The 20,679-nt window shown below is 39.4% G+C and overlaps 1 protein-coding gene across 1 annotated transcript in view; it reads left to right on the forward strand.

The window, feature by feature from the left end:
• The window catches only part of RNF144B (ring finger protein 144B), a 192,083-nt gene that overhangs the window by 166,730 nt on the left and 4,674 nt on the right, over positions 1–20,679 (forward strand). Inside the window, exons 5-7 of the mRNA XM_063665861.1 lie at positions 13,641–13,845; positions 16,106–16,250; positions 19,778–19,867. Of these exons, the coding sequence (XP_063521931.1) occupies positions 13,641–13,845; positions 16,106–16,250; positions 19,778–19,867 (440 nt within the window). The remainder of the gene's footprint in view (positions 1–13,640; positions 13,846–16,105; positions 16,251–19,777; positions 19,868–20,679) is intronic.

Raw genomic sequence — 20,679 nt, forward strand, 5'->3', positions numbered from 1 at the left:
CCACCCACCTCGGTCTCCCAAAGTGCTGAGATTACAGGTGTGAGCTACCGTGCCCGGCCTCTTAGGTGATTTTGGAAGGTAATTTGTAATCGTGTAATTCTTCATTACCATCCATTATAATTATTATTGGAAAATGTACATTTCAAATAAGAGTAAATTTAAGTTAATAAAGTGCTACATAATGGAATTTACATGATTGGGATACACTTTATCTAATTCTGTCTAAACTTTATCTAAATTATGTAAAATAGACTTCTTATCTACCTCAAACTCAAGACCTTCATCAGCTAGGTGACTTTGAGACTATGTTGTGAATATATATTTTATGTGAAACCGTTTATAAGGGGACTTTGGGGTACATTAAATACCCACTAATACTGTAAATGAGTTAAATGACTAACCAACTGAAAGAAAATCTCATTGGCTGGACTGTGAGACAGAATTGTAGAGATTGCTGCTGCTCTGGAAAAACGTAGAATCAGAGTAGATGCAGCACTATTTCTTAGTTATAAAAAATCATCCTTAGTTTTTTCCAATTCTTAGTGCCTGCCAAGTTCTTTTAGTCTTCAGCTTGTTGACAATTCAGTGTGTGAATTGTCCTCTGCTTTGTGTTACATATTTGCTTAGCTTGTCCTTTATGTCTTTAAGTCTGACGGAAAATATTTTGAATAGGATTGCACAAAAATCATCCTGCTTACACGAAGCAAAGAAATACTATCTGATATTGGTTGGTTATTCTACCCACTTTCCACCCATCTGTGACTTTTCCTCTGGCTGCCACTATGTTTCTGGCTTTCTCTTTCTGCATCAGGTTTCCAATATTAACAAGGAAAAGGGAATTCTAAGTTTGGCATGGATTAATGATCACTGCTTTGCTTTCCAGTGGTTCTCAAAGTACATGCCTGATGATTAATGCAATAATTTTTCTTGCCTCTTGTTTCCAGAGTCTACTTTTTCAAAATAGTTTGTTTTTTTTTTTTTTTGAAAATTGGGTTAAGATGATCCATCTCGGGTTCTTAAGCACTTTTCCTTTTTTTGTGACCCTGTTTGACTTTCTGTAACTGCAAGTTGCTTCCGTTCCTTGCTAGGTTGATGTATCTGTTCTTGAATATTTATTTATATTATCATATAGCAGTTTAAGAACTGTTACAGATGGGTTGTGTCATATTGTTCTCCTTCATTTAAAAAAAAGTGAAATAGGAAGTTGTCTTTCTGTTGTTGTCTGTTAATATTACTGACTTCACTCTTGTATTAAGTATGTGCTTATTTATGTGTTGCATGTCTATCCTATGTCAGGTGCCGTTCCAATGCTTCTTCAAGCTGTGGTTCCATCTTTCTTTGAAAGCCCTTTTGTTCTCAGCATTCTCCTCAAGCCTCGTTTCATTTCATGTCTTCACATTTATGATATTACTCTAGTTTCACCTGCTCTTTTATTTGTCCTTGGTGAAATGCTTCCACCCCAGCTTTTGTATCTGATCATAAAGGTTTTATTCCATCAGAGCTCCCTATGTAGTTCTGTAGTTTCTTTTAGTGTTTTTTCCCCCTCTTTGTAGACTGTGTGATGCTTAAGTACTTTATTGTCTGCTCAGTTTGATTTTTTTTTAACACATCCCATCTCTCATTAGTCTACTGAAACAGTTTTATTTATTACAGCTGATAATTAACTCAAGTGCATGGTGTTTCCCACAATAATAAAAGTTCGTGTGATGTCTTTTTTGGTACAGTGGTGGAGAATGGCAGAAAAACCACTCCTGCTAGGACAGAGAATATACAACAGAATCAAAAGCGAACTCAGCATATGTAATGCTGATGGTGCCAGGTGGGAAAACCAAGGGTTTTAGATTGAGATTTTGTAAACTGAAAGCAATCATTAAGGTCAGATGTGGTCTTTAGGTCTCATGGCAGTTTTAATTTCCCAGAATGTTCCTGTTTCCCAGTAATAGTCAGAATACAGAAGCAGAAAATAGTTTTAAATAGCATTTCTTGCCTTGCATAATTTACATGAACATGCAGAGTCTCAAGATCACATAGCTGTGGGGCTTTGCTTCAGTAATCAATTCTACTTTTTGTAAGTAAATTGCAGTTTAAGCCTTTGAATTTGTCTATCTCTGATGTAAATATGTCAGAGTTAACCACTTCTAAATCATGTATAGTAATATAAAATTTTGAAGGCACTATTATTTAGGGGCTGACTTACAGGTCCCTGGTTTCTCTTTTACTAGATTTCTGAACTTTTTCCTATCTCAAAGCTACATGATGTTTTCATCACTGCTGATGCAGAAGTAATTAGTTGACTAGGCATCAGTTCACTTTCTTCCAACATTGGAACAGAAATTTGAAAGGAGGGCAACCGGACCTTAAACTTGTGGATAATAGTGCATTTTGTATATCTGTATTATAACTGTGTTTCCTAGGCCAAAAGCCAGGAGGTAGAATTGAATTTACAATAAAAATAATAAAAGGTGTTGAAAAAAATATCCTGTGACTCCTGTGGGCACTCCACTTTGTCTCAAATTCCTTATAGGTCATTAGTGTGAGGAGAGAATGAGGAGAAGAACAGCTCTTCATGTGATAGCAATCTGACTTCCAGCTGGTGTCTACCAGTTTGTTCCTTTTAGTTTGGGTTCTGTGTAGTCCTGTTAGATGCCAGGGCTGCTGATGTCTGATGACTCTTCTGCATTTTTTCTATTTCTACTAAACCTGGCCTCTAGGCCATGTGCATACTCTGTTACATGAGGTATATAAGACAAAACTATTCTCTTAATGGGATACTGGAATTATAATACATTTCCTTAAAAAACCCAGCTCTTTTACCTTCCATTGGCTTTTCCTTGTATCTGCTCTTCAGGAGCTGAGCTGAAGGGCATTGTGAAGTGTAGGTGCCATGCTGTGCTCAGTTATCTTTTCAGTGGAATCTGGCCAGATTTCTATGTCTGGATAGACATAGAAATTCCCTGTTTCTCTGGGGGAAGCACTTTTACAGAAGTGCCCTATTGCAAATATCTCTCTGGGTTGTTATTGCTGTTCTCTGGAAATACCTGAATGTAGGGCTGAACAATATAGAACTTGGCTGTATATGCTACTATTCTCTTTTTTACTATGGGAAATTGATGTACTGATGCTATGTCTTATATTTCTGTTATGTCACTCCATTTATTTACACAAATGCAACATTCTAGGCATCTTGCTAGGTCAGTGATTGTCAGAGAAGGGTGAATGGATCTTCCAGGGACATTTGGTGATGTCCAAAGACATTTTTGATTGTCATGATCTGGGTAGGAAGCTATTGGCAGCTAGTGGGTAGAGGCCAGGGATGCTGCTAAACATCTAATGCATCATTCATAAAAGTTTTATTGGTTCTATTTTAGGGTGTGTGTGTGTGTGTTGTGTGTTTGTTGGCTCAACACATATGTCAGGACATCTCCATGATGGTAAATTATCCAATCCAAATGTCAATAGTGCTGCTGTTGAGAAATCCTTTCCTAGCTGACGGGGAATACTGTGATCATCAGGACAAAATCTCTGCCCTAAAGGATCCTGTGTATGTGCATGTGTGTATGTGGGAGGTTAGATAATAAATAAGTAATATTAGATGGTGGGCGTATATCCTTTTATATAAATAAGGGTAAGGGGAAAGAGATAGATGGAGGAGGCTATTTTGGATAGGATTTTTGTGGAAGACCTCTTTGATGAGGTTATATCTGAAAAAGGATTTGATTTGATGTGAGCAAGCCATGTGGATATTTATGGGAAGAGCATCATTTCAGGCAGAGGTAAAGGTACCTACAAAGTCCCTGAGGCAAGAACAAGCCTGGTTTCTGTTTGAGAAACAGCAAGGAGGCCCTTGTGATGGAGCTAAGTGAGCAGAGGGGAGAGTCATAGGAGGTCATTTGGAAGTGGTAGTCAAGGGCCTGATCCCATAGATTATGAAGATGAAGTCTTAGTGTGATGAGAAGCCATTGGAGGGTTTGGATCAGGGGAATGTCATGAAATGATTTCCATTTTAAAGATTACTGTCGCTGCTGCAGAAGAGTGGATGGTAATGGAATGACATGGCAGCAGGGAGATTTATTAGGAGGCTGTGGTAGTGATCCAGTCCAAGACAGTACAGTAGATTATATGTTAAAAGCAGAAGCATTGAAAATCCCCAGATTTGGAGTCTATTTTGAAGGTGGAACTGTCAGGATTTCCTGGTAGAGATACATCTGGATTATATGAGTCAGGATCAATAGTATAAACTTTGGAATCATCAACATAGAGGTCAGGTTTAAAGCTGTGACATTGAATGAGCTCATCTAAGAATTAAACATAGATAAAGAAGCAGTTTCAGGACTGAGCCCTGGGACACTATAGGTTTTAGAGGTGGGGAAGAAGAGGTGGATCTGGCAAAGGAAACTGACAAAGGATGGCCAGAAATATGAATGCAGAAGCTGGGTGAAGACAGTGTTTAAGGAGGAGAGAGTGTCCACTGGGTCCGAAGCTACTGACAGATGAGGAGAGATATGGTCTGAGAGTTGATAACAGAGGTCTTTGGTGATCTTGACAAGTGGGTTTTAGTGGAATGACAGAGAAGTGCCAGCTTGGAGAGGGTTCAGGGTACTATGAGAAGAAAAATGGGTGCAGTGAATATATTAACTCTTGCAAGGAGTGTTTTTTGTTTTGTTTTGTTTTGTTTTCTTGAAAGGAACTTATGATCCAGCAGAAAGGGATGATACAGGAGAGGGAGGGGGAAGGTAACTGCAGAAGCCAAATCCTCAAGAGTGTGAGGAGAACGGATTTCAGTGCCAGATGGAGAGATTGGGTTTACTTGGGGGTAGGTTTAGGTCATCTTCTCTATCAGGAAAGAAGGTGGAGAGGTTACGGACATGGATGCAGGCTGGCTAATAGGTTGGTGTGCATGGGTTCTCTTCTAATTGCTTGTTTCCTAGGTGCAACAAGAAGGAGGGTCAGCAGCTGAGAGTGAGAAGAGAAAAGGGGTAATGCAAATTTGAAGCAAAAGGAGGAGCTTTATGTTATATGAAAGTATAGTGAACCTAGCAATATTGAACGTGAAGTTTACAAAATATCTCCCAGGTAGCATCCATTCATAAATCATCCAGCAGATATTTATAGAGCACCAACTTTGTGTAAGTCATTGTTTTTCAAAGTATAGAACTGTGACCCAGAATAATCAATGCATTTTACTTTGAAAGCCAGCACGTGTATGCACGCACGCGCTCACACACACACACACACACACACACACGCCCGAGATAGAACCAGCAAAAGTTTCATGAAACTAATGTGAGATGCACCCTATTTTCTTTTCTAATCTATTTCATTTTTATGCTGGTCACAACCTATTAAACTGATACCTCAATCCCCATTGTTTGAAAAGCATTATGATAAAGAATACAGATTTGTGTGTCCCCTTTCAAAGAGTTTAAAGTCACACATTAAGGTTGAGGATTGGGGGAAATTTCACTAATTCTTGTGTAGAACCTGCTTCATGTCAGGCACTGTGTTAAGTGTCTTGTTTACTGTGTCTATTCAATCTTGAACATCTCTATTTTATAGGGAAGAAAGAAGTCTTGTGTTATATGGTTTCTATAGTGAGTAGAACCACACTTTCTCCTATGATAACCCTAGCTGGGTTCAGTGAAAACTAAAGACTACTTCCATTCTGGGTTTTTCTGCTTTTGTAAAATTCAACTGCTTTATTACATGTGAGAATCTCATTTACATTTGTATTATTTGGATAAACTGTGGAAATCTTTCAGATCAAAACTATCTGTAGATTGATTGCTTATTCATAGTTCTAACCTATAGGTTTAAGTGCAATTTTTAAAAATGTGCAGCTGTCAGTAACTCTCAATTCTAAGCAAGGCTTAGAATTGGCTCAGTGTCATCTGGTTCTCACAAACGTAATTATCTCAAAGGCTTTATCTCTAGCAATTTTTTTCTTTAAAAATTATAAAGGCTTTAACATTTTTATTTCACAAAAATCAATAATACGTAGACAAGAGATAAATCTAGGAAATATACAAAAGTAAAGAATTAAAATCCCTTTATCTAAAGATCAGTTGAAGTTTGCTTTACCCTTAATATTTTTAGCTCTATTCATTTGTATTGCATGTATATTTACTAAAAACAAAGAGATTATCTTATGTGTTCATCTATTGAATGAATTTTTAAAAATTGACAGATAAAATCGTATGTATTTACTGTCTACAACGTGTTTTGAAGTATATATATACATTGTGGATATAACTAAAATTAACATGCATTATCTATCTTATACAGTCATTGTTTTTGTGATGAAAACATTTTACATCTATTTTCTTAGCATTTTTCAAGAATGTAATATATTGAGTGTAGTCACAATGTTGTACAATAATCTCTAGCAATTCTAGGTTAGTAGTTACCCAGTTGAAAGAGCAAAAAGTGTACTTTGAGCTCAGAGGTCCCTACTGTGAATCAAAAATAGAGAAAGTAGATGGAAAAACAAATTGCATAAGTATTCTTTGTGCCTTCAGAGTTACCAGTTTCCCTTTTTTTATCCAAAAATGCCATTTATGAATTTCTATAAATGATCTGTGTGTACCTGTTTGACTGTAAGGGATAAGTCAGCTCTCACTGTTGCAGTTTTGGTTTCTCCTCTTTTTGTGCTGTGCAAATTCTGCACTTTCCCAGACTTGTCTGTGCTGGATGCAGGTTTTATATTAATATATTGATATGTTTACTTCCAATTCATTACTTTCATGGCCTGTGTTTAATGAGGTGTTGGTAAACAGTCTTTGGCGGGATGAGGGGAACAACTCTGATTTGTAGTGCTTGCCAGTTTTTTTGTTTAGATGGAGTCTTGCTCTGTCGCCCAGGCTGAAGTGCAGTGGCAATATTTCAGCTCACTGCAATCTCCGCCTCCCGGGTTCAAGTGATTCTCCTGCCTCAGCCTCCGGAGTAGCTGAGATTACAGGTGTGTGCCACCAGGCCTGGCTAATTTTGTATTTTTTAGTAGAGAAGGTGTTTTCACTATGTTGGCCAGGCTGGTCTCGAACTCCTGACCTCAGGTGATCCACCCACCTTGGCCTCCCAAAGTGCTAGGATTACAGTTGTGAGCTACCACACCCAGCTGAGTTTCTAAGGTGTAAATATTAATACTTGCACCATGGCTAATTTTAAGCTACCAAGGTAATGTCACTGAACTTGGAGTTGGAAAGAGACGCAGTTGGTTCTCATGAGCTGGCAAGATCCCACTTCGGGATGTGAATGCCAGTGCCCTTGTTCAGTGTTTTCTTTAAGGACAGAATCTTAATTCTAATATCCAGAAAAAGTCTGTTCTCTCTTCTACAGCTTCTAAATGCTGCCTGCAAAGTTGCTACCTCAGAGATTTTTTTAAAAAGATCTGTTTATATGGTGCTTTATCTCTTTGTAATCTAATGTCGTTGTGTTTTGTCTCAGCATGTGTTTCCTGCTTTGTTTTATGATTAGGAGGGACTAGTTTTACCCTCTGTTTTTAGAGTTGATTAAAGGGGAAACTTTTGGATATTTGGATAAAAAATAATAAACTTTCCATATATGACTATTAAATATTTCTTACCTCTACCCCTAAGAGATCCTCATCAATATTTGTTGATAATTTCATTTTTGTTATCTCATGGGATGCACTGTCATTTATTTGCATTGCTTGGTTTCCCTTTTTTTTTTTTTTTTGACATTGTATTCATTTTAAACATCTATTTCCCTTTTCATACTGTGAAGCTTCTGAGGAGGAAAGCCTCTATTTTTCATCTTCATGTGCCCAGGGTCTCTAACAAGTACCTGAAACCAGTCATTTGTTGAATAAACAATGAATAATAGACATGTGTCTAATTTTCAGTCGTATTGTCATAAGTCATATCTGGAGAAGTTATTTGGAATAATCCAAATTTAATTGAAGTTGAGGCTTACTTACGATATGAGTTCCATAAATAAGTATGAAAGAAACCTAGGAGTAAGACCTGGATACCATCCATGGATGGGAGAAAGAAAGCAGTATTGATGATAAAGGAGAAAGGACCGTGAGAAGAAAAGAGAGGGCAGGGCCTGACACGTAGAAGACAGAGTGATGAGAAGAGTCCAGGGTCAGAGACGGATTCGGAAACATTTGCTGAATGTGACTATAGAGGGATGTCACTTGTAATTTTCAGAGAGCAGTTTATTAATGTGTTTAGAGCAAAAGTTCATTTCAGATACTTAAGAAGGATTTGAGTGGATAGGAATGAGAACCAGTGAATGTGAATTGCTCATCCAAGACTAAGCTTAGATAGGAAGTAAAATAAAAGTTATATATAGAGAGTAGAATTCTAAAAGGGGTAGTTATTTGTTTTAATGTTAAAAATATTTTTTCATTGTTGCCCTTGTAAGTGACACTTCATAAAGGAGGTTTAATGTGTAAGTGCTATATGGAAAGTTCCAAGTCTTGCCAAATGGACGACTTTCCAAATTTGAGAGCCCTAATTGGGGTGGGTGGAAAGCTATGGTCCGATAGAAATCATAGCATACTTTCAACACCAGGACTGATATTGGATGATTTTAATATGCTGTGCACATCTGTTGATGAGAGTACTAGAAGTGAATTGGAAAATTCCAATACAAGGCAATTCAAGATGGTATTATTAGTATATGCATTATAAGTCAGTTGTTGGCATAGAAATACATCTATATGCTTTTGAAAAACCCAGAAATTACTGCTCTGAATCAATAGGCAGGCATCCCCTCACTATTTCAGGTAAGTTGGAGCACACAAACAGAATAAGAAACAGCCTTGCCTGCAGTCAGAGAGGCTATCTCCATGAAATGAATGGAGAGCAGCAATTAACAAGATGCCGATTCTATGCCCCTTCCCCCAAATTAAGGCATGTGCACAATACAAGGTAGTTCACTTAAGAATGCATAGGTTATGACTTGAAGAAGAAAGGGAATTTTTAGGGGAAAGGAAAAGCATAGGATGAGAATTGTATATATGGAGAAGAATGTGAAACAAAGGGGAAGTTTGAATGTGTTTCAGTATTATAAAAAAGTAAATGATTTTTCTAGGGGACAGCTTAGTTCCAGAATTGCTTTATCTGTTTGTACGTATGCCAGATCAAAGTAGCTTTTCAAAACCAATTTTAAAAAATTAAAAAAGTAGTACTTGACCTTTTTTTAAAAAAATTTCAAGTTTAGAGATGAAGTAAATCTTTGCCTCCTCTCCTAGCCCCTGCCTTTACTCAAGAGTAACTGTTACTTTTTTTTAATATTCTTCTGCAAATGTTAAAGTATATTTCTATATATACATATTTTTATATTATTTATTTTGAGACAGGGTTTCTCTCTGTTACCTAGGCTGGAGTGCAGTGGCACGATCTCAGCTCACTGTACCTTCTACCTCCCGGGCTCAAGCAATCCTCCCACCTCAGCCTCTCAAGTAGCTGGGACTATAAGTGTGCACCACCATGCCTGGCTACTTTTTTATTGTTGTTGTGGAGATGAGATTTCACCACTGTTGGCCAGGCTGGTCTTGAATTCCTGGGCTAATGTGATATGTCAGCCTTGGCCCCTCAGAGTGATGGGATTACAGGAGTGAGCCACTGTGCCTGGCCTATATATACATGTTTTTATAAACATGTTTCATTTATGCTCTTTCTGTCTGCTTTTTTTTTTTTTTTTTTTGAGATGGAGTCTCACTCTGTCGCCCAGGCTGGAGTACAGTGGCACGATCTTGGTTCACTGCAACCTCTGCCTCCCAGGTTCAAACGATTCTCCTGCCTCAGCCTCCCTAGTAGCTGGGATCACTGGCGCCTACCACCACACCTGGCTAATTTTTGTATTTTTAGTAGAGACAGGATTTCACCATGTTGGCCAGGCTGATCTTGAACTCCTGCCTCAGGTGATCCACCCGCCTCAGCTTCCCAAAGTGCTGGGACTACAGGCATGAGCTACTGCACCCAGCCTGCTTTTTCTTTTTTCTTACACTTAACAATATATCTTAGAGGTCTTTCCAAATTGTTATATTGATGTATTTTTTTTAAAAAAAAGCTACATGGCATTCAACTGTATGAATGTATATTATTTGCTCACCTACATAGAAATCTTATAGACATGGCATAGCATGTTAACTTTTTACAAAGGTTCATCAATTTTTATTGTACACAGTGTTTTCTACAGGATACTGTATGTGGATGCATTTTTAAATTTCTACTTACATACAACATTTCCATGTGCCTCACATTTAGAATGATAAAATCATTGCTTTGGAAAAGACTTTAAAACTCATCTTTGACGTGATGCTTTAATCTCGTTGATAAAATATCTACCACACAGGAGGAACAGTCCTTGTTTGAACTGGGTACTTGCTTGCTATTACCAGAAATAGCCACATCAGCTAAGATGCTTTCAGCTGCAAGGAACAGAATGCCTGCCTAAAAGTGACTTTAACAGCAAGGGCATTTCAGTACCTCACTCACAAGTCCAGAAGTAGGCTGTCATGGGTTTTGGTTAATTTATTAGGTTGGTAAAATTGCTGTTTTTGCCATGTTTTTAATGTTTTTAATTAAAACAGCAGTTATTTTGCACCAACCTAATAGCATCTCTGAATCACTTAGCTTTCCCTCAGAGATGCAAGATTGTTTTGATGGTCCAAGCATCATAACCTCACACAGTTGGGTTCAAAGGTAGACAAACAGAAAGGCCTTTCTTTCCTATGTATCAAGGTGGAGATCCAGTCCCAGAAGCCCCTTAGTGGACCTGCCTTTGCCTCTCATTGGCTAGAATCATGTCACATGCCCAAGACTTAGTTTCATGGAATTGTGGGAAAGAATATCTCTAGAATATTCAGATTTTATAGTGATAGGTCTTCATAAGGAAGGTTCAAGGGGGTTGGGAGAGATGTTGAATAAACGCTCTACAGAGTTGGCTAGAGTAGTCAATTTCCTTTTTGGATAGAGTCAAAATCTGTCTCTTAGTTACTCCACTAATGCTCTTAGTTAAGCTCTGTAAGCCATTCCTGAGGAACAAGGACTTCTAATGAAGGAAATGTGTAGAAAGCTGTAAAGTTTTCCTCCTTTTTCTTTTTCTACACTCCTTTGCATGGTCCTTTATATGCTGTCATAATAGTGAAAAATACGGAAGGTCAGTGTTTTCTGTGGCTCGAACTCTTTCCTTGCTTGCATTGGACTGTGCCATAGCTGCACTGCTTACTAAGGTCCTTTCTTTATAGTAATTCATCAAAACCTATAATTGCTCCTTTATTTACTGTCTGTGCTTCCCTTTTGTCACCCCCGATACCTGAAATAGTAAACTGGTAGAAACAAGTCAGAACTTCAACCAAGTAGTTTTAATCGATTAGAGCTATGAGAACAAATTGCATGCTCGTATCTTTTTAAGGTGATCACTAGGGATGCTATAAATTTTAACAGTAATATTTGTTTTAACTTTCATTTTCCCTTACTTTTCCTTCTTTTTCATCAAACTTTTAAAAGACCTCTTATTTAGAAGGGAAGCTAAGTAGATATTTGATATGGGAGTCTTTCACTCTAAGTTACATACTAACCTTCATTTCTTTGGGCTTAGTATTTGTGAAGCGGTTGTAACAGTTTGGAAAAAAATATTAAATGGTATAGAAATAAAAGACCAAGACCTTGGATCCTATGTGTGCCACTGTTTCCTTGACTTCTTAAGGTTTTAGGGATCTTGGAGGGTCCATCTCTGTTGGGGTCTGGGCATCTGTGAATTATAGGATTTCCTCCTTGTGATTGTATTTGTGTGAAGGGCTCATTGTTCTTTGACCCCCACCTTCCAGAATTCCTAGATAAGACCATATGTTTAAGGATGCAATTTTTCAGTGAAACCTTATAACAAGATAGATCCAATTATTTCATTTCTAGGCGAGACATTAGTGGAGACAGCATTTTATTGGAACATTTCAGACTTTCTCCTTGATATTGAATGTGTAAAATTATTAACTTTAAAAACTAAATTCCTACTTAATACCTTTATTTTCTTTTTGCACCATCCTTTGGATTTGTTTGCCTCCTGTGTGTACATTGCTAGGAATCATGAGCCCTAGGATGTTTAAAACTAGAATCTTGTAAGTTCAAATTTGCAAAATACCTGAGTTCAGAGAAAAAAGGGGTACTCTACCCCTCAAATAACATCATTTTTTACATGGTATGTTCCCTTAAAGGTCATAGTATATGGAAAGAACATGGGGTCTGCTACTGAATAAAAAAGAGATACCAAGCAAGATTTGCAAATACTTGAATAGATGGCTGTCTGTTCTCCAACTGTATCTTCTTTCCTGTATGTCACATGGAACTAGCCAATGTGTTATGACTAGCTATTATAATGGTTTGTGAAAGTCTCTGCCTTTTGTTTCTAGAACATGTGGGGTTTTTTTGTTGTTGTTTTTGTTTTGTTTTGTTTTGTTTGAGACGGAGTCTTGCTCTGTCACCCAGGCTGGAGTGCAGTGGTGCGATCTCGGCTCACTGCAACCTCCGCCTCCTGGGTTCATGCCATTCTCCTGCCTCAGCCTCCCGAGTAGCTGGGACTACAGGCGCCCACCACCATGCCCAGCTAATTTTTTGTATTTTTAGTAGAGATGGTGTTTCACCGTGTTAGCCAGGATGGTCTCGATCTCCTAACCTTGTGACCCGCCCACCTCAGCCTCCCAAAGTGCTGGGATTACAGGTGTGAGCCACAGTGCCCAGCCCACATGTGGGTCTTTCACACATTGTCCCTAAGTTGCACATTGGTAGGGAGCAGAATATCCAAACTGACAGGTAATCCAACTTCTTGGCTAAGCCACACCAGATACTATTTGGTCCCTAAACTATTTGATTATTTTCTTCCTTGTTCTTTAATTTCCTGGGAATGTGGAAGAAACCTCGCTATCTGTTTCTCAGTGCCTGAAAGGACAAAGTCTTTCTGGAAAAATATCTTATTAAAATTTGCCTTTTATGTCCAATTCTCTTCCAAGATAGTGCCCAAATAATTGTAGAAGGGATTTGAGATTTTTGCCTATTTTACATGCTCAAAGGTGGGAAATATTCTAAAAGTTTTGTGAATTTTGTTTACAGAGAACACTTTTTATCTATTCATAAAGGCAATGGTGAGCTATTCCATTAGTACCTACTTTGAGAAATGTGGCAGGGCTTAGCGACCTTGTAAATGATAGGTTTGGATCCTTTATGAAGACTAATAATAGAAATCCTCACCCTTGTTGTAGTATACTTCCATAAATGTCAGTTTAAAAAAGAGGGTAAATGGGGCAGGTGCGGTGGCTCATGCCTGTAATCCCAGCACTTTGGGAGACCAAGGTAGGCAGATCACTTGGGGTCAGGAATTCGAGATCAGCCTGGCCAACAAGGTGAAACCCGTCTCTACTAAAAATACAAAAATTAGCCAGGCGTGATGGTGCGCACCTGTAGTCCCAGCTACTCGGGAGGCTGAGGCAGAAGAATCGGTTGAACTCAGGAGGGGGAGGTTGCAGTGAGCTGAAATCGTGCCATTGCACTCCAGCCTGGGCGACAGAGTGAGACTCTGGTTCCAAATAAATTAAATAAATAAGAGGGCAAATGAAGGTGAGAAAGACTCAAACGTGAATCGGGCAGACCATCACATTTTCTTTCTTTACACTTTAGAAGTTCATCTGGACCCCTACCGAACATGGTGTCCTGTTGCAGACTGTCAGACAGTGTGCCCTGTTGCATCGAGTGACCCAGGACAGCCTGTGCTGGTGGAATGCCCTTCTTGCCACCTGAAATTCTGCTCGTGTTGCAAGGATGCTTGGCATGCAGAGGTCTCCTGTAGAGACAGTCAGCCTACTGTCCTGCCAACAGAGCACCGGTAAGAAAGGAAACTTTGTCTTTGGGATTATTCACTAGTTTTCTTAGAAATTCAACATACCTTACGTGTAGAAGGAGTTACGTTGTGATGGCGTTTAGAGATGGGTTATTTTCTTGCAGAACTTTCCTGAGAAGTGTCTCAGAATTGGTAAGTTGCCAACAAAAAATCATATCTAGTTGTTTGCCCCACAGGAATCTTCCAGATATTGCTGGAATTAAAGTTTGTATGAGTTTTGCTTTCTCTTTAGGTAGTGAGGCACCGTGGTCTACTGGTTCTCAGTAGGAAATCATGACTTGTTCCAGCTCTTTGCTCAGATACCGTATCTGCCTGTGTTGGTATATATCATTCTTGTTGCTTGCAAAATGAGAAAGAAATTTTCTTACCTGACTAAATTGCCAGCTCATGATGTGTGAAAGTCATATTAGAAAGAACGCAACAATAGAAACAATGGTCCTAAATTCTTTCAGCACATAGAAAGGAGGGTTCTCTCATGATATTTTATGCTCTATAAAGGTTGAGATTTTGTTGTGATAGGAAGCAATTAAATCTGTACCTTTTTAGTACAGCGGGTTTTTTTTGTTTTGTTTTGTTTTGTTTTTGAGACAGAGTCTTGCTCTGTTGCCTAGGCTGGAGTGCAGTGGCACGATCTCGGCTCACTGCAACCACTGCCTCCTGGGTTCAAGCGATTCTCCAGCTTCAGCCTCCCGTTTAGCTGGGATTGCAGGCACTTGCCACCATGCCTGGCTAATTTTTGTATTTTTAGTAGAGATGGGGTTTCACCATATTGGCCAGGCTGGTCTTGAAATCCTGACCTCAAGTGATCCACTCGCCTAGGCCTCCCAAAGTGCTAGGATTACAGACGTAAGCCACCACACTTGGACGATACAGAGGTTTTTATGGCAACAGCAGTGCCCAGAGTGAGAGACCTCTGTGTTTCATTCCTGCTTTGCTTGAGGCTATAGTTGTTCTGCATCAGCAAGAACAAAATACGAGTGTTGTAATCCCACTGGCTTAATCACACAGTGCACCCAGAATGTGTAGAACCAGGCTTCATGAATAGTAATGCTACTTGGCTACGATGCTGTGCTTCAATCTCAGAACAAACAAATGGAGAGGAATAGAGGAGCTAATACACATGGCAGGCATGTACCCTCTTAGCCAGATTTAAACCAGTGTTGCCTACATTTTCGTGGCCATAGCAGGAAGCTCCGTGGGTATCACAGGGCAATGTAAAGAACTCAGAGGACAGGAGAATTTGCATTCTGACATTGTCACTCGGTATCTGTGTGTCTCATAGAAGTCACTCAGCCTCTGTGAGTCTGTTTCCCTATCTGAAAATAAGGGAATTAAGATACAAGTTGAGCATCCCTTATCCAAAATACTTGGGATAAGAAGTGTTTCAGATCTCAGTTTTTTCAGATTTTGAAATATTTTCATATGTTTATTGGTTAAGCATCCTTACTCTGAATACCAGGAGTCAGAAGGGCTTCAATGAGCATTTCCTTTGTCATGTCGGCACTCAAAAAGTTTCAGATTTTGGAGCATTTTGGATTTCAAATTGTGGACTAGGGATGCTCAACCTGTAATAACTCTCTTATGACAATATGAGGTTATTGTTCATACGAAATCTGATAATAGGTTTGACAACACTCCGTGAATTGGATATCTCTGTGTGCTGGGTGGTGGTTTTGATGGGCAGTAGCTAAAGTGTTACCTGGTGCTATCGCTCACCTATCCCTCTCTCCCACTCCAATTCCTGTTGCTTATTTTCCGTGCTCCTTGGGGCTGTGAGCTTGTATTGGTCTATTCGTCTGTTTAGAGAAGGTCTTTTGAAAGTATTTGACATTATTTTAAAGTGTTTATATTTGAGACCCCCTTCTCCATTTGTCTAATGAACAGACCATTAGATAGATTATATACGCCCAGTTTGGACCCTGACCTAGTTTCTCTGCTGTGTAGCCAACTCCTTGCCATTCTTATTTAGGCAATGTGTGCTTAGGGAATGAAATATTAATTTGACAAAATAGTGAGTTAATCAGTGGTGGAAACTGTAATTATATAATTCACTGAAAGCCAAAATAAATAGATTCCTTCTTGTATGAGTTATCTGTACATCTAATAATGTTTTTGCCCACACCCTTTCTTTTGGAAGTGAATTAAGCATGGATAACTGTGAGTTCATTATCTAACCATCAGGAACCCTGGGAATTCAACTGATGACCGTTAGCTGAATGCCATTTCTCATCCATTTTGTTTCTAGAGCCCTCTTTGGGACAGATGCAGAAGCCCCCATTAAGCAATGCCCAGTTTGCCGGGTTTATATTGAACGCAATGAAGGCTGCGCTCAGATGATGTGCAAAAACTGCAAGCATACATTTTGCTGGTACTGCCTCCAGAACTTGGATGTAAGTTCCACCTAGATTTGTTGTATGGTTTTTCCTATACTGTATCTGCACCACAGCTGATATCCTACAGATTTTCCTTTAAAATATTGAGGCGATTCTTGTCCTGCAAAAGGAATTTATTTTTCTTAATGAGACTTCCTGATACTTTAGATATCTAAAAACATCTTTTTGATGACCTTACATATGCCACCCTGGTGTTAAAGGCAAGCTTTTGTTTTAGGGGCATTTCTTGCTATTTGGACATTGTCTCTATTGTGTAAAGGACTATTAGTGTCTTCATTTTATATTGCTGTTGTAACAAATTAGCACATACTTAGTGGCTTAAAATACCACAAATTTATTATCCCACAGTTCTTCACTTTGGAAGTCTGACATAAGTCTTGCTGGATTAAAATCAAGGTGTCAGCCGGGCTGCATTTCTTTCTGGAGGCTCTAGGGGAGAATCTGTTTTCTTGCCTTGGAGGCTGTCTGCTTTCCTTGGCTTGTGGCCTCTTTCTCCATCTTCAAAGCCAGCAACATCAGATCTCTCACTCCCTTCTTTCTTAGTCGTTGCTCCCTCTGACCACAGCTGGGAAAGGTTCTCTGCCTAAAGGACCAATGTGATGAGATTGGGCCCATCAGGATAATGTAGGATAATCTCCTTTATCTCAGGGTTCTTAATTTAATTACACTTGCAGAATCCCTCTTGTCATATAGGGTAACACATTCACAGATTCTGGGAATTAGGCCATGATATCTTTGGGAGGTAGTTATTCTGCCTACCACTATTAGGTTTTTTCTTCATTTTGAATTTAAAGAAAAATGGTTCAAATCAATGGTGTCTCCTAACTGTCTTCTCTCCCTCGTGCTCTCTTGCATGCTCTCACTCGCTCTCGCTCTCTCTCTCTCGTTCATGAGCATGCAGCGGTATTGCTACTGTTTTGATAGTGTTCTCTTCCCAGATCAAGGGGCTTGGCTTAATTTTTTCTCACCATTCATGAATCAAGTCTCAAATTGAGTCGCAGTTTTATTCAGCCCTGTGCCAAGGCTAATGGTACTTCAGAGTTAAAAATGCGGTGCGGAGTTGGTGAGAAGGTCTTACTTCACTTTTGGTCTTTTAAAGTTTGGGGTAACGTAAGTTGTTTATAGATAACACTCTGTTTTGGCAATTTGGACCTCTAAAATATGTCCATATCAGTGTAAGCCTTCAGTTACCATTGAGTTGCTATACTTTTCTCAGCTCTTTGTTTTGATTGCTTGATTTGCTTTAATTCAACAAGCGATTTGTGTAGTGCTTTAGTTCAGACATGCTTAGTGAGTGAGTGTGCAGTTAGCATGTACTGTCTGTTGGCCACCACCTGCTTGGTTTTTAACCAAAAACTAGATATGTTGTTTAAGATGACATGTATGAATAAGAATAATAACCTCCATCTTAGTGATTTAAGAAGAGGTATAAACTGGGGAGAAGAAAATGGACATTTTAGACTCTAGAAGTTCAGCAGCTCAGTTTGGAAGAAATATCTTCTATTTAAAGATTGATTTATCATAGGCCCTTGAGTTACAATTATGTTTGATATTTAAGACCTAGCATGCATCTAAGTGAGTGATATTCTGGATGAGGATTTTACTGATTGTACATTACACATGCATTACAAATGAAAAACAATTTTTTTTTGTTTTCCTTCAGGTTTTACCAGAATATTAATTGGGTTCATATCCACAAGGAGGCTGAGCCCATGAGGTTCTCTTTAGGAGGCCAGAGTGTAAGGGAACAAATATGTGCACCAGATCTCCATCCTTTGGCTGAAATGTGTTTGGGGGATGGTGTTGCAAAGAACATGCTGTTCTGTCTCTTGTGCTGTTCTTGTTCTGGAGATGAAATGGTGCAGATGTTAAATGGCTGAATACACAGACTTCAAATATTGAAGCATCTTTTTTTCTGGTGACTGTTTTCTAAGATCTCATTTTCAGTTTTAGCCAGGGGCATTGTATTGTTGGTAATGATGTTTTTCTCTACGCAAGTGGAGTTCTACATCAGATGGTGGTGTGGATCTCTGTTTATAGGAAAGTTTGAGAGCATGGGGCCAAGAGAGGGGTGATTGTCTAAAATCCAGGCCTGAGACCGACACCAAACAGGAATTTTGAGCGTTGTTGGAGTTCAGCTTGTTCCTGCCTTGATTCTCACCCCTGTAGTTTCAGAGGATGAGTTATGCTTAATTGTCTGCTTTAGAATCCTATTCCTGTCCATAGCCTTAGAGACTTGAGCTGTTCAGTTATCTCTTTCCTCTCCTGTGGTTTCAATTTCCACTCTCCACTCTCTCAACATATCCATGCATGCGGCTGTGTCACATTTAAACACGAGTAAACATTTTTCTTAAAGCCTGCATCTTTTCCTTACTACCCCTCTATTTATCTTTCCTTTAGAAGCCAAGCTTCAAAAAAGCCTAATCACCTCTTGCTACTGACATTACTTACCTTCCAAATACTGCAATGTGTTCGGATTGCCACATAGTCACACCCTGACTGTACCCCTTTCCCAGATTTTGAGTGATTTCTTATTGGCAGAATCCAATAGTACTTGTTCTTAGCGTACCTAGATTCTCTGCTGCATTTAACATCTTGACCATGTCCATTTCAGTGATACCACCTCTGTTGGTTTCTCTTCTACCTTTCTGGTCATATCCCAGTTCCCTTTTTAGCTTCTTCCTCGATCCAGTCTTAAATGCCTGTGTTCAGCAGCCTCTTTGCTTCTCAGTTTACCCCTCTTCCTAGTTAATCTCAGCCTCTTCTATGGTTTCTTCTACCCCATGTACACTGATGCCCAATTGAGTCCCCTTTTTCCATTTGTCTAATGAACAGACCATTAGATAGATTATCTACACCTAATTTCGACCCTGAGCTAGTTTCTCTGCTGAGGTCCAAGTTGTTTTTTTTCAGTGTAGATCTTTGTGATGAGCTGCCTTTTCATCAGCCCTGCTTGGATGTCTCAACCATCTCTCAAGTTCAACGTGTCCAAACTTATCTTCCCAACAAACTCCATCTCTATGTTGTCACTTCTCTCAATAAAGCGACTGCCTTCTTTCAACCCAGGCACTTTCCCTTCTCTGTGATTGCTTCTCCTTGTTTCCCTCTAGTTACTTTCTTAATATCTTAGGACTGTAACTTCCTCTTCTCCATCCATCCTCAGTCACTGGCATTTTCTCTCTCCTGGTTTGCCATACCAGCCTTTCAGCTGCCTTGCTCCTGGTCTTCCCATTCCATTGTACCTCTGCCAGAGCTACCTTGCTAAGATAAGTAGTCAAGTCATTACTCTCTTTTTTTTTTCTTTCTTAAAAGAATTAATTGAGATTCGTATTGATTATGATCTGCTTTCACTTGGTTATTTACAAAACTACAAAGATAAAGATTACGGGCTTGGAATTCCTAGAGGGGGTCACCGATATCACCAGAGAAAAACTTTGCCTTCCATTTGGTGATCTGATGTGGTCTGTATTCATTTCTCAACTTAAAACTGCATATTTACTGAAACCAATCTTTTTATTTTTCAGAACGACATTTTCCTCAGACATTATGACAAAGGGCCATGCAGGAATAAACTTGGCCACTCAAGAGCATCAGTGATGTGGAACCGAACACAGGTACCCTGACCTTATAGGGAGCGTGACATAAACCAAAATTGTGATGGCTTAAAGAGCCCACCTCTTCCCCTTCCCTCACTATTCCCTCCTGGGAGGTCCCATCCCGGCCTGGGAGCTTCTGGGGAGTGTTAGGGCGGGGCTAGGGAAAAGTAATGGGGTAACTACCTAAATAAAGTTGTTAATTCATGAGCACAGTCTCCTTAAGGACAAGTGGAGGAGCAGGGGCACCAGAGCTGCCAGGCAAATCAACAGTGACATGCAGAATGCAGGCAGATGTTCTTTCCTCTTGAGAAACAGTGGAATGACTTTCCTAAAGCCCTTTAAGGCATATTACTTATCAAAGGCAGTGTATTAGTCTGTTCTCACACTGCTAATAAAGACATACCTGAGACTAGGTTAGTTATTAAGGAAAGGGGTTTAATGGACTGACAATTCCACATGGCTGGGGAGGCCTCACAATCATGGCAGAAGGCAAAGGAGGAGCAAAGTCACGTCTTAAATGGCGGCAGGCAAGAGAGCTTGTGCAGGGGAACTCCCATTTATAAAATCATCAGATCTCATGAAACTTATTTACTACCACAAGAACAGTATGGGGGAAACCACCCCCATGATTCAATTATCTCCACCTGGCCCTGCCCTTGACACATGGGGATTATTACAATTCAAGATGAGATTTGGGTGGGGACACAGCCAAACCACATCAGGCAGTGCTCTAAAACCCTGTGAGCCCCTGTTGGGGCTTAGATCCCTCTGTACATGCCATTGTGTGTTTATGTGGCAGGTTCAAAAGGAGTCATGGTTTATTTTTAATA

Source organism: Pongo pygmaeus, chromosome 5 (assembly GCF_028885625.2).
Source record: "Pongo pygmaeus isolate AG05252 chromosome 5, NHGRI_mPonPyg2-v2.0_pri, whole genome shotgun sequence".
NCBI lineage: Eukaryota > Metazoa > Chordata > Mammalia > Primates > Hominidae > Pongo > Pongo pygmaeus.